Here is an 11,138-nt window from a genome sequence, read left to right as displayed (position 1 = left end):
GGGGTTTCACCAGGTTAGCCAGGATGGTCTCGATCTCCTGACCTCGTGATCCGCCCGTCTCGGCCTCCCAAAGTGCTGGGATTACAGGCTTGAGCCACCGCGCCCGGCCTCCATTCTCACTCTTTGGGATTTTTTCACAATCTTAGGATAAGGGATAAATCGGGGAAGTGCTCCTTTCATGTCAAAACGTTCCAATCTGCCAGTCACGGTGGCTCACGCCTGCAATCCTGGCACTTTGGGAGGCTAAAACGGGTGGATCAGGAGGTCAGGAGTTCAAGACCAGCCTGGCCAACATAGTGAAACCCCATCTCTACTAAAAATACAAAAACTAGCTGGGCACGGCGGTGCGCTACTGTAGTCCCAGCTACTCGGAAGGCTGGGGCAGGAGAAATCGCTTGAACCCGGGAAGCAGAGGTTGCAGTGAGCTGAGATTGCGTCATTGCATTCCAGCCTGGACGACACAGTGAGACTCCGCCTCAAAAAAGAAAAAAAGTTCCAATCCCACACCTATTATGAAGATAGCACCACATGAAACTGCCTGAGGGGCCTCCAATAAACGGGATAGCAGGGAACTCTGAGAAACCAAAGTAACCCATTGAGCAGTTTTCTTAAGTGTCTTTAATACTCCACTCAGGGCAGCCCCTCCCTCTACTGAGAGTGGCTCCGGCCCCAAGAGCAGCTGGAAGGCCCTGGCCTGACTTCACCACTTGATGTCCAGGCTGTGTGCGCCGCGCTCCTGGCTCTGGTATGTGGTGTGCAGCACCTCTCGGGCTTTGGGAGAGTTGATCCCCTCCAGCCACTCCTGGTACAGCTCCTGCACGTGTGCACTGGACTCTGCACGCCGCACAGGGATGTCAGCGTAAATGCCTTCCATCTGCCGCAGCAGGGCCTTATCCGCATGTCCATCTGGAGTCTGGGCTTGGCCTCTGCCATTTAAACATCCTGAAAGATAAACACAGGTAAGTTTATCCTGGGCTCAGGAGATCTTTCCGCCTCAGCCTCCTGAGCAACTAGGACTACAGACACACACCACCTTGCCTGGCTAATTTTTAAATTCTTTGTCGAGACTCAGGGATACGGGGTGGGTCTCGCTATGTTGCCCAGGCTGATCTTGAACTCCTGGCTTCAAGCGGCAATCCTTCTGCTTCCAGCTGGGACTACTGGCATGAGCCACCGCACCCAGCCAGGATAGTCTTAAGGAAGCTTTTGCCTCATAGGGAAGACAGTTTGGAAGCGGGAGAGGAATGAAGGGAACGTGGAATGTTGTGTGGTGTAAGGGTAGGGCTGGCTACACAGGCCAGGGTCTTCCCCAAGGCCCTCAGGGACACTAATCCCAGACTCATAGCCCTGTGTGCCTTTTTTTTTTTTTTTTTTTGAGACAGAGTCTCTCTCTGTCGGCCAGGCTAGAGTGCAGTGGCTTAATCTTGGCTCACTGCAACCTCCATCTCCTGGGCTCAAGCGATTCTCCCGCCTCAGCCTCCCAAGTACCTTGGATTACAGGTGTGTGTGCCACCATGCCCGGCTAATTTTGTATTTTTAGTAGAGGCAGGGTTTCACCATGTTGGCCAGGCTGGTCTCGAACTCCTGACTTTAGGTAATCCGCCTGCCTTGGCCTCCCAAAGTGCTGGAATTACAGGCGTGAGCCACCGCACCCGGACCCATGTACCTCTCATTCTTACCCATTTATATCACCCATAAAATGGTTTTACCTAAAACCTAAGTTGCCTTTTAGAACTGGGTGGCTTTGTATGCAAATCCCGATTTCCAACTTCTCTTGGAATTTGGCAAAACCAAGATAGCACAGGGATTGTGAACAAACAAGCAGTAAAACCACTCCTGCCTGCACCACACGTGTTAGTGTGCTGGGCCCTGCCTGGAGGCCGCACCGGAGGCAGCTGAGCTGTGAGCCCAGCCATGAGCCCACACACCCAACACTGGCCTGAGTAAAAATGTGTCTCCTATTTATTAATGCTACTTACTCTCCAGCATGTTAGATGATGTCACTCTTAGTAGTGTTAAGAGTTCATTTAAAACAATCTGGAGCAAATTTCCTTGGTTAAACTTCACTCCCCATGGGTTGCAGGGTGGCACCCCAGTTGGTCTCCAACCTCCACTTTCCCAGGGGGCTGGCTTGCACCTTCTCCTTCCTCAGGCCCCAGCTCCACCCGCCTGCATGCAGAGGCCCTGCTTCATGGCCCACCTCCCGGCTGCTCCTCAGCCCAGCTGTCGGACTGACCCTTCCATGCCCCCGGAATGCTCAGTGAGGCCTCCAAGGCCACATGCTCGCCTCTCTGCCCTCACCCTCCTGTCAGTGCTGGCTGGGGCCTCCCCTCCTTTGTGTTGAAGGACACTACGGCAGGGCCTCCAACTGCACCCTTGTCTGTGCCCTGCCCAGGGGCCCCTCCCATCCTGTGGCTTCACACCTTGTCCCACTCATCTAACATCAGTGGAGCCACTCCTCCCACTGACCTGCACCCGCCATTTCCACTCGAGTCCCTTGTGGTGCCCCCCTGACTCACAATGGCACAAAGGTCCTCATTTCCCCACCAGGGGCGCAGATGGACCACCAAGGGTCAGGGCAGGGGGTCCCCTTCGTCCCTGACACTCACCCTCAGCACATCCTTCCCGGAGACCCCCACCCTGTCCTGGCCTCCTCTTGTCCTCTCACTCCCCCTGCCCCAAGTGGGGACCCTTCCTCACGTGCCTGGATGATCACAGCCCACAGGGGCCCACCCTCCCTCCAAGCAGCAAGGGAGCCGCTCAGGCCCAGGCTGGGTCACACCCCTTCCCGCTTCCAGCTCTCACTGCTCTCTCCCATCACTCAGGACAGAGCTGGCTCATCCTTGGCACCTGGCAGGAGGCAGGGGTGCTTCTCCCAGGCAGGGTGGCCTCGACTCTTGTGATTTGTTCTCTAAGCCAGCTGCCATGGCTGAGTCTCACCTGGTGCCATGTGGGGCCTCCTGAGGGCACGTCCCCAAGAGAATACCCACACGCTATGCGGGGTGAGGGAAAGAGCAAAACCAACGGAGCCCAGAATGTCCCAGCACAAGCCCCACGGGAACATCCACACCCTACACAGCTCTCGGGGCTGAGAGAGGCTCTGGGTGGCCAAAAACAGCGTCTCTCTGGCGGCTGCAGGACCAGTGTGGCCTGGGCACCCGTGGGGGACAGAGCCAGGTGCTGCTCTTGGCGCCTCACCTCCAGCACAGGCGAGGACCTCCACAAAGTGGTACGGGAACTTGCCCTTCTTAAGCTTCAGGATCATGTTCTGGATGTTTCGAAAGCCATAGGCCGCAGCAAAGCGTAACACCACCTCCCCATTCTTCTCAAGGGTGACCTCTTGGAAGTCTTTGTTTCTACAAAATGAACACAGAGAATTTTGATCCATCAAGTCCTTTATCTGTGCCTTAAGAACACTTGTTTTTTTTTGAGACAGGAGTCTTGCTCTGTTGCCCATGCTGAAGTGCAGTGGCGCAATCTCGGCTCACTGCAACCTCCACCTCCCGGGTTCACACCATTCTCCTGCCTCAGCCTCCCGAGTAGCTGGGACTACAGGCGCCGCCACCACGCCCGGCTAGTTTTTTGTATTTTTAGTAGAGACGGGGGTTTCACCGTGTTAGCCAGGATGGTCTCGATCTCCTGACCTCGTGATCCACCCGTCTCGGCCTCCCAAAGTGCTGGGATTACAGGTGTGAGCCACCGTGCCCGGCCAAGAACACTTTCTAATGTAAGTTTGGAATGTCAGCAAAATAAAAGGTCTAAATAAACACAAAAAAGCCCTTCTGATTTTGACTGGTGTAAACTCCATACATAGAACCGCCACATGCACAGATCCACACATGCACACATGCTGAGCACAGGCACAGACAGGCTGTGGACGCTGCCCCACACCTCAGGGCTCGGTAAGTGACCTCCTCTACATCCTCGTTGAACAGCTCCTTGGCCGCATGTCTGAAGATGTGTGCCAGGTGCCCGTCCGAGCTGGCTCCATCATGGCGCGTCACCTTGTCCTCCTTCAAGTCTCCAAACCTCACCAGGCAGAGAAAAAACAAGTCCTTCATGAATGCCGATGTACAGTGCCAGCAAGAGTGAAATCAGACTTCCAGAGAGCATCACAATCCAAGGTCACCACCAAAGAAGCTAAATCCTCTACAAATGTTTAAACTTTGGAGAAAGTCCCATTTCTAGCATCTTGAGGGGTCTCCGGAGGGCCTGCCTGATGCTCGGGCCAGGCGGAGGGCTCAGTCATGCTGATGCTCGGGCCAGGCGGAGGGCTCAGTCATGCTGATGCTCGGGCCAGGCGGAGGGCTCTCAGTCACGCCGAGCCCATGCACAGGCTCTTGCAGGTGCTCCAGATGCTTATGGTCTTTTTCTTTTCTTTGAGACAGGGTCTTTTCTGTCTCCCAGGCTGGAGTGTAGTGGCACAATCATAGCTCACTACAACCCCAGCCTCTTGGACTCAAGCCATCCTCCTACCTCAGTCTCCCAAAGTACTGGGATTATAGGTGTGAGCCACCACGCGCATGGCCCCACAGATGCTTAACTTCTATCTCACCTTCCCCCAAAAGGGCATGAATGCAGCACCTGGGACGCGGAGTGTTGCCGAGGACACACGCCGCTGCCTTTGTGGTGCTCTCTGCCCAGTGCCTGGGGTGCAGCAGGAGCCCCAGACCTTGCTGGGTATCAAGGTCACTGCCCCCCAGCAGAACCCAGCCTGCCACTCTTGGTGCAAAGGGGCCTGAGGGAGCTGCCCCACTGCCCCACAGTGGAACGTGGAACGTGAGGCATAGACGGCACCCAGGAAGAAGGGGGCTGGTGCACACACGACCGGCCCTACCCCAGCGAGGACAAAGCTGTTTGTGCTTCTCGTCCTTCCTCGAGGGTTTGGGGTGGCAATCGCACCATGGAAGCTCACCAAGCCTCCCGACTCCCTGACAGCCCTGGTGAATGGTATCCCACTCAACAGCTAGAAGGGTGGCTGAGGGTTGTGGTGGGGCCCTGGGGGATTGCATCTCAGTGCTTCACATGGCCTCGTCATAAAGCAGGGCAGCCCTGGACCTGTCAGGTGGCTGGCAGGGCTGACGGGAGGTCCTGCCGTCCAGAGGACTCTCCCCAGATAAACCACTTACAGAGTGTCGACGGCAGCATCCTTCACTGAGAGGTCACCTTGCTCCATTATTTGAGCAATTTCACCTACAGACAAACGAAGTAAGAGACACTGAAAGACACAGGTGGCCACAGGAACTTTTCTTCCCCTGCAGAAAACTTGACATTAGTAACCCTGGATGACCTCCCTCCTATGAAATCTCCATCACAGACAGCAGGAGTGGAGTCCATCTAAAGGGCAAAGTGAGGCCAATAAAATCAAACACTAATAAAATGTAAGCAGAATTCAATTCGAATTCCTCTTTCCATTCCTCTTTCTGCCCTCGAACTGTGGCATTTATGTAAACAATCTCTCCATGATTTTCCCATGCGGAAAATCTGTAAACTTTTTTGGTCCACTTTGCATGAAACAAACAGAAAACTTTTGTTATAACAAGCTCACAGAGATAGGACAACGAAATATATACTGGTTGCATTTTTTTTTCTTTTTTTTTTGAGATGGAGTCTCACCTCCGCTGCCCAGGCTGGAGTACAGTGGTACGATCTTGGCTCACTGTAACCTCTGCCTCTCGGGTTCAAGCGATTCTCTTGCCTCAGCCTCCTGAGTGGCTGGGATTACAGGTGCCCACCACCATGCCTGGCCAGACAGGTCTCAAACTCCTGACCTCAGGTGACCAGCCTGCCTCAGCCTCCTGAAGTCCTGGGATTACAAGTGTGAGCCACTGTGCCCAGCCCTTTTTTTTTTTTTTTTTTTTTTAGAAACAAGGTCTCCAGTCTGGCCAACATGGCAAAACCCCCTCTCTACTAAAAATACAAAAGTTAGCCTGGCATGGTGGTGTGCACCTGTAATCCCAGCTACTTGGGAGGCTGAGGGAGAAGAATCGCTTGATCCTGGGAGGCGGAGGTTGTGGTGAACTGCGATGGAGCCACTGCAAAGCTTGGGCAACAGAGTGAGACTCTGTCTCAAAAAAAAAAAAAGGGAAAAGGTCTCACTGTGTTGCCCAGCGAGGTCTCAAACTCCTGGGCTCAAGTGATCCTCCAGCCATAGCCTCCTGAGTGGCTAGAACTAGAGGCCTGAGCCACTGCACCCAGCTACATTTACATGGCATATGGTTATTCTGCAATGAGATCAACTGAAAGTGAGAACCTCTTTCTGTATTTCCTTTTACATGAGGATGCCTGATAAAACCCTTAATAGAAAAACTGAGCCTCTAAAACCTGGCTGTGGCATCACATCAGATGCTGTGAGATGGCTGGAAACACAGGTAAGAAAATAGCATAATTTCCTATAAATCTGCACTCAGAAAAAAGACGGCTGGACATGGTTCTTGATAGCCTGCTGTGCATGTTTTTATTTTGTCAACACAAGCAGATGGCCCCTGGGCCCTTCCTCTGAGAGTGAAGGATGGCAGTGCTGAGGCCCTTCTGTCCCTCATCCTTCAACACCCCTGCCACGTCACCCCACAGGGAGCCTGTGCCTGTGGGGTGGGGACCTTTCCAGAGGCATCTGCGTGCTAGAATTTCAAGTCAGGGGACTGTGAGGGACATTGGCATCCTTAAAGATTGCCCCTGAGAGCTGACCTCTCTGCCTCACGTACCACTAATCTAAATACCTGCAGGGACCTGTTTTCAGAGACCAATTAAAACAGTTCCACCAGAACTTTAACAAAGTCTTAAGCTTCCCCCACCAACTGATGTCAACATTCTTCTGAATGGGTTCTACGTAATTCCAGGGAATGACTTCCATCCCCAACACACACACAACCCACTGTAGGCTCTTAACATTTGAAAGGAGTGGCCAATACAGTGGTAAAGGCAACATCACTGAAGCAAACGTGCCTTTTTCATTTTACTCTGAATGAAAAAAACTTCACTTGTGTTTTAAGTGCAGACTTGGTTTGTGAGAAGGAGACCCACTATGGCTATAGACAACTTTCCTACCAAGAGATAAGTACACTGCACGGACTGTAATGTAAAGTCAGGGCCACCATATGGCCCAAGTGGTTCTCCCAGAGACCTGATTTATCTTTTTTTTTTTTTTTGAGACGAAGTTTTACTCTCGTTGCCCAGGCTGGAGTATAATGGCGTGATCTCAACTTACTGCAACCTCCACCTCCGGGGTTCAAGCAATTCTCCTGCCTCAGCCTCCTGAGCAGCTGGGATTACAGGCATGTGCCACCATGCCCAGCTAATTTTTTGTATTTTTAGTAGAGACAGGGTTTCTCCATGTTGGCCAGGCTGGTCTCGAACTCCAGACCTCAGGTGATCAACCTGTCTTGGCCTCCCAGCTGTCAGTAACTTCAGACAAGTGACCACAGTGGCAGGCACTGAGATGGCTCTGGGACACAGATCTGCCTGGCTCCGGTGTGTACCGGCCAGTCAGAGAATCCCCCAGCGGCCAGGTGCGCCCCTGCCCACCTCTCACCTGATGTTAACACGCAGTCAGCGCCCCGGGAACCATGCAGAGCGGGGGGAAAGCCTTCCTGAAGAGCCTCTAGTTTCTTGTCATAACAAGGGGCCACGATGACGTGGAAAATCTTCTCTGGAGACAGGTTCTGTGGGAGAGGGGCACCCATGTTTAGGGCTGGTGGAGAGGTGACGATGGCAGCTTACACTTGGTGCCCAGGACAGGAGGGATGGGAGACCGACTGCCCCCTGCTGTTGCCCTCCAGACACTGCATGGAGCACTTTCTCTCTTTTTTTTTTTTGAGACGGAGTCTTGCTCTGTCGCCCAGGCTGGAGTGCACTGGCATGATCTCAGCTCACTGCAACCTCCGCCTCCTGGGTTCACGCGATTCTCCCGTCTCAGCCTCCTAAGTAGCTGGGACTACAGGCGCATGCCGCCATGCCTGGCTAATTTTTTGTACCTTAGTAGAGATGGGGTTTCACCGTGTTGCCCAGGCTGGTCTCAAACTCCTGATCTCAGGCAATCTGCCCACCTCGGCCTCCAAAGTGCTAGGATTACAGGTGTGAGCCATCGAGCCTGTCCGCATGTGGCACTTTCTTGGGGCTGGGACTGTTGTGGGTCTGAGGCTGGGTCCCACAGATGAAGCTGCTGTAGTCACATCTGACGCCCATCCCCTCTTCAACTCTACTGAGCACCAGCACCCCATCCGGGTCTGTCTGCTGCCTCCCTCGGGACTGAGTGTGGGACTCCCAAACCATCTGAAAAGCACCCCAGTCAGTGGAGCCTCTTGGAAGAACCAGGAAGGCTGAGCCCATCTCCTCCTGAACCTGTGCACATGGGACAAAACAGGCAAGAGGTCCAGCTGGCATGGAGCCGTTGCTGGTCCGGCATGGAGCCATTGTGGGAGGCCCGCGTGTGTGTGTGCGCGCGCGTGTGTGTGTGTGTGCTGGCTACTTCACCCACAGGCTTTCCTGAATCTTCCCAAGCGATGCCCACCCAAGCAACCCCTCTCCTGGGGCCCTGCCACACAGAGCGGGTGCCTGTGGCTGGGCCTGAACTGGCGGCAAAGCCAGAAGCCAGCAGTTGCCAAGTGATCCTGTGGTGAGGTCTGGGTGGAAAGGCCCCATTCAGGGCAGGGGTGGAGCAAAAGAGGAAACCCGCCCCTGGTCGTAGTCGTGTCAGACGGTCAGGTGAGGAGCTGTTGGAGGCCGCGTCTCTGCAGCTGCCCCTCATGGCACCTACAGGAGGACACATAGCTCTGGGCTCCAGCCAGGGGAGAGGGCAGCACGTGGAAGACCTACAAACACATGGCTCTCTTCAGATGGGGGCAGGGCAAGGGACAGACATAAAGTCCCATAGCTCATTTTTTGGTCCTGCCTAAACTGAACACATATACTCTGTCTGACATCATGTTTACCATTTGCCAAATTATGACTTTATGGGTAGAAAGAAACTAGGTAGAAAGAAAACACTGCCTATTGCTAAAATAACAAGGCTGCCAAATATGCGTGCCCTTTTAGGCTGACTTCAAATGTCTGAAAGATCCTGATGTTGCCCTCTACACCGGTTACCACAGTGCCTGGACATGGCTGCTCTCCTGGAGGGAGGTGTAAAGTCTGATTGAGAAGAGCAGTGTGGGGCATGCCAGCGGCTGGAGAATAAACCACGGGATTAGGGTCCCTTTGAGGGTGACCTTGGAGACATCAGGGAGTTCTGGGAGGACCTGGGGGCCACAGAGGGCTGTGGGAAGGGAGAACATGATGGGCTGAGGCAGGGGGCACGCAGGAGCCTCAGGCCGGGACTCACTCCATCAAGTAGAAGACAGCATCACGGCCCCTGCAGAATCTCACAGAAGGGGCTAAGGAAGTCATGTGATGCCCATGGTCTGAGGGAAAAGGCCAGGGCAGAGGCCAGGTTTGGCTCCCAAAATGATAGTGGCCCTCGGCCTCTGGGCACAGGCCATTCTAGGCCTCCTTGGGTGAGGTGTCCCAACAGCAGGCAGGCAGCATCTCTGGGCAAGGTCTTGGGTCTCATTCTCAGCAGGGTGGGCAGCATGTCTACCCCGAATGGGCCCACGAGAACGACCAGATGCCACAGAAAAGGTTAAGAAGAAAGAAAGAGGTTGTAAGAGGAAGGAAGGGAGGAACAGAGATGGGCATTGGTGAGACACAGCACTGCTCATGTTTCCTGAAGCCACAGCTTCCTTTTTGCTCACCTGGGGGGCCGTGACCACACCGGACAGATGGGGAACCTCCCCTTTCCTGGGCCCCTGTGCCATGGTCCTCCCTCACTTGCCCTTCCTGCCCTCCAGAGAGAGGTCAGCTTACCTGCTGTCTGGCGAAATAATCCTTCACCAAAGAGCCCATCACCTGCTGGGGGGACTTGGCGGTGCAGAGGTGGGCAGTGATGGGACGACCCAGCACCCGCTCGGCGTATCGGACCCAGCCTGGGGAGAGAAGGGTCCAAGGTCAGCTCCTTACTGCTTCCTCTGGACCTTCCTGCCACGCACCAGGGAACGCTGAGCTCGAGTCCCTGCCGCCCCAGGGTGAAGCCAGGACACCTTTTCCCCAGGCCCTACCAGGAGCTCGTGCTGGACCCAAAACCCATCCTCTGTGGCCCAGCTGTGGGACATGGGAACCTGCAGGCCTGGAGGCTACTGGGAAATGGGAGCGTCCCTGCAAGGCCAACAAACAAGTAAGAGTCGGGGTAACAGGCTCCCCAAAAAGGTGAAGGGGAACAAGCACTGAAGGGCAGCAGGAGCAGTGGCCCAGGCTGCACCGTGCGAAATCCCCTGGCCAGCTACAGAGTCTTTGCAGCCAGGACACGCAGTTACCGCTCAGGGGAGAGCAGCCACATGCTTGCCCAACTTCTCTTACTGACTAGAAATTAACAGCCCAACAACTGCACACTTTTTAAAATGTAAGAAATCTAGCCAGGCTTGATGGCTCATGCCTGTAATCCCAGAACTTTGGCAGGCTGAGACGGGCGGATCACGAGGTCAGCAGATTGAGACCAGCCTGGCTAACACGGTGAAATCCCGTCGCTACAAAAAACACAAAAAATTAAAAATCAGCCAGGAGTGGTGGCAGGCGCCTGTAGTCCCAGCCACTCGGGAGGCTGAGGCAGGAGAATGGCGTGAACCCAGGAGGCGGAGGTTGGAGTGAGCTGAGATCGCGCCACTGCACTCCAGCCTGAGCGACAGAGCGAGACTCTAGCTCAAAAAAAAAAAAAAAAAAGTGTCTTGGCCAGGCTCAGTGGCTCACGCCTGTAATCCCAGCACTTTGGGAGGCTGAGGCGGGCAGATCACCTGAGGTGAGGAGTTTGAGACCAGCCTGACCAAAATGGTAAAACCTTGTCTCTACTACAGATACAAAACTTAGCTGGGCGTGGTGGCATGCGCCTGCAATCGCAGCTTCTCAGGAGGCTGAGGTGGGAGAATCACTTGAACCCGGGGGGTGGAGGTTGCAGTGAGCCAAAATCACACCACTGCACTCCAGCCTGGGTGACAGAGCGAGACTCTGTCTCAATAAATAAATAAAATAAAAAATAAAAAAACTGTTTGACCAGGATGGAGCTTATGTTGAGAAATAAAGTTTATACTTTTTATCTTTTTTTTTTTTTTTTT

At 54.0% G+C, this 11,138-nt stretch overlaps 1 protein-coding gene across 1 annotated transcript in view; it reads right to left on the bottom strand.

Moving 5' to 3' along the window:
- Positions 1-595: 595 nt before the first annotated feature.
- The window catches only part of NARF (nuclear prelamin A recognition factor), a 30,050-nt gene continuing 19,507 nt past the window's right edge, over positions 596-11,138 (bottom strand). Inside the window, exons 6-11 of the mRNA XM_023194071.2 lie at positions 9,841-9,959; positions 7,532-7,661; positions 5,130-5,193; positions 3,892-4,029; positions 3,199-3,356; positions 596-942 (exon numbers count right to left, since the gene is read on the bottom strand). Coding sequence (XP_023049839.1) covers positions 701-942; positions 3,199-3,356; positions 3,892-4,029; positions 5,130-5,193; positions 7,532-7,661; positions 9,841-9,959 — 851 coding nt within the window. The 3' untranslated portion in view covers positions 596-700. The remainder of the gene's footprint in view (positions 943-3,198; positions 3,357-3,891; positions 4,030-5,129; positions 5,194-7,531; positions 7,662-9,840; positions 9,960-11,138) is intronic.

The sequence above is a fragment of the Piliocolobus tephrosceles genome, chromosome 16 (assembly GCF_002776525.5).
Source record: "Piliocolobus tephrosceles isolate RC106 chromosome 16, ASM277652v3, whole genome shotgun sequence".
NCBI classification, from domain to species: Eukaryota; Metazoa; Chordata; class Mammalia; order Primates; family Cercopithecidae; genus Piliocolobus; species Piliocolobus tephrosceles.
This window is presented reverse-complemented; position numbering and strand designations above follow the sequence as displayed.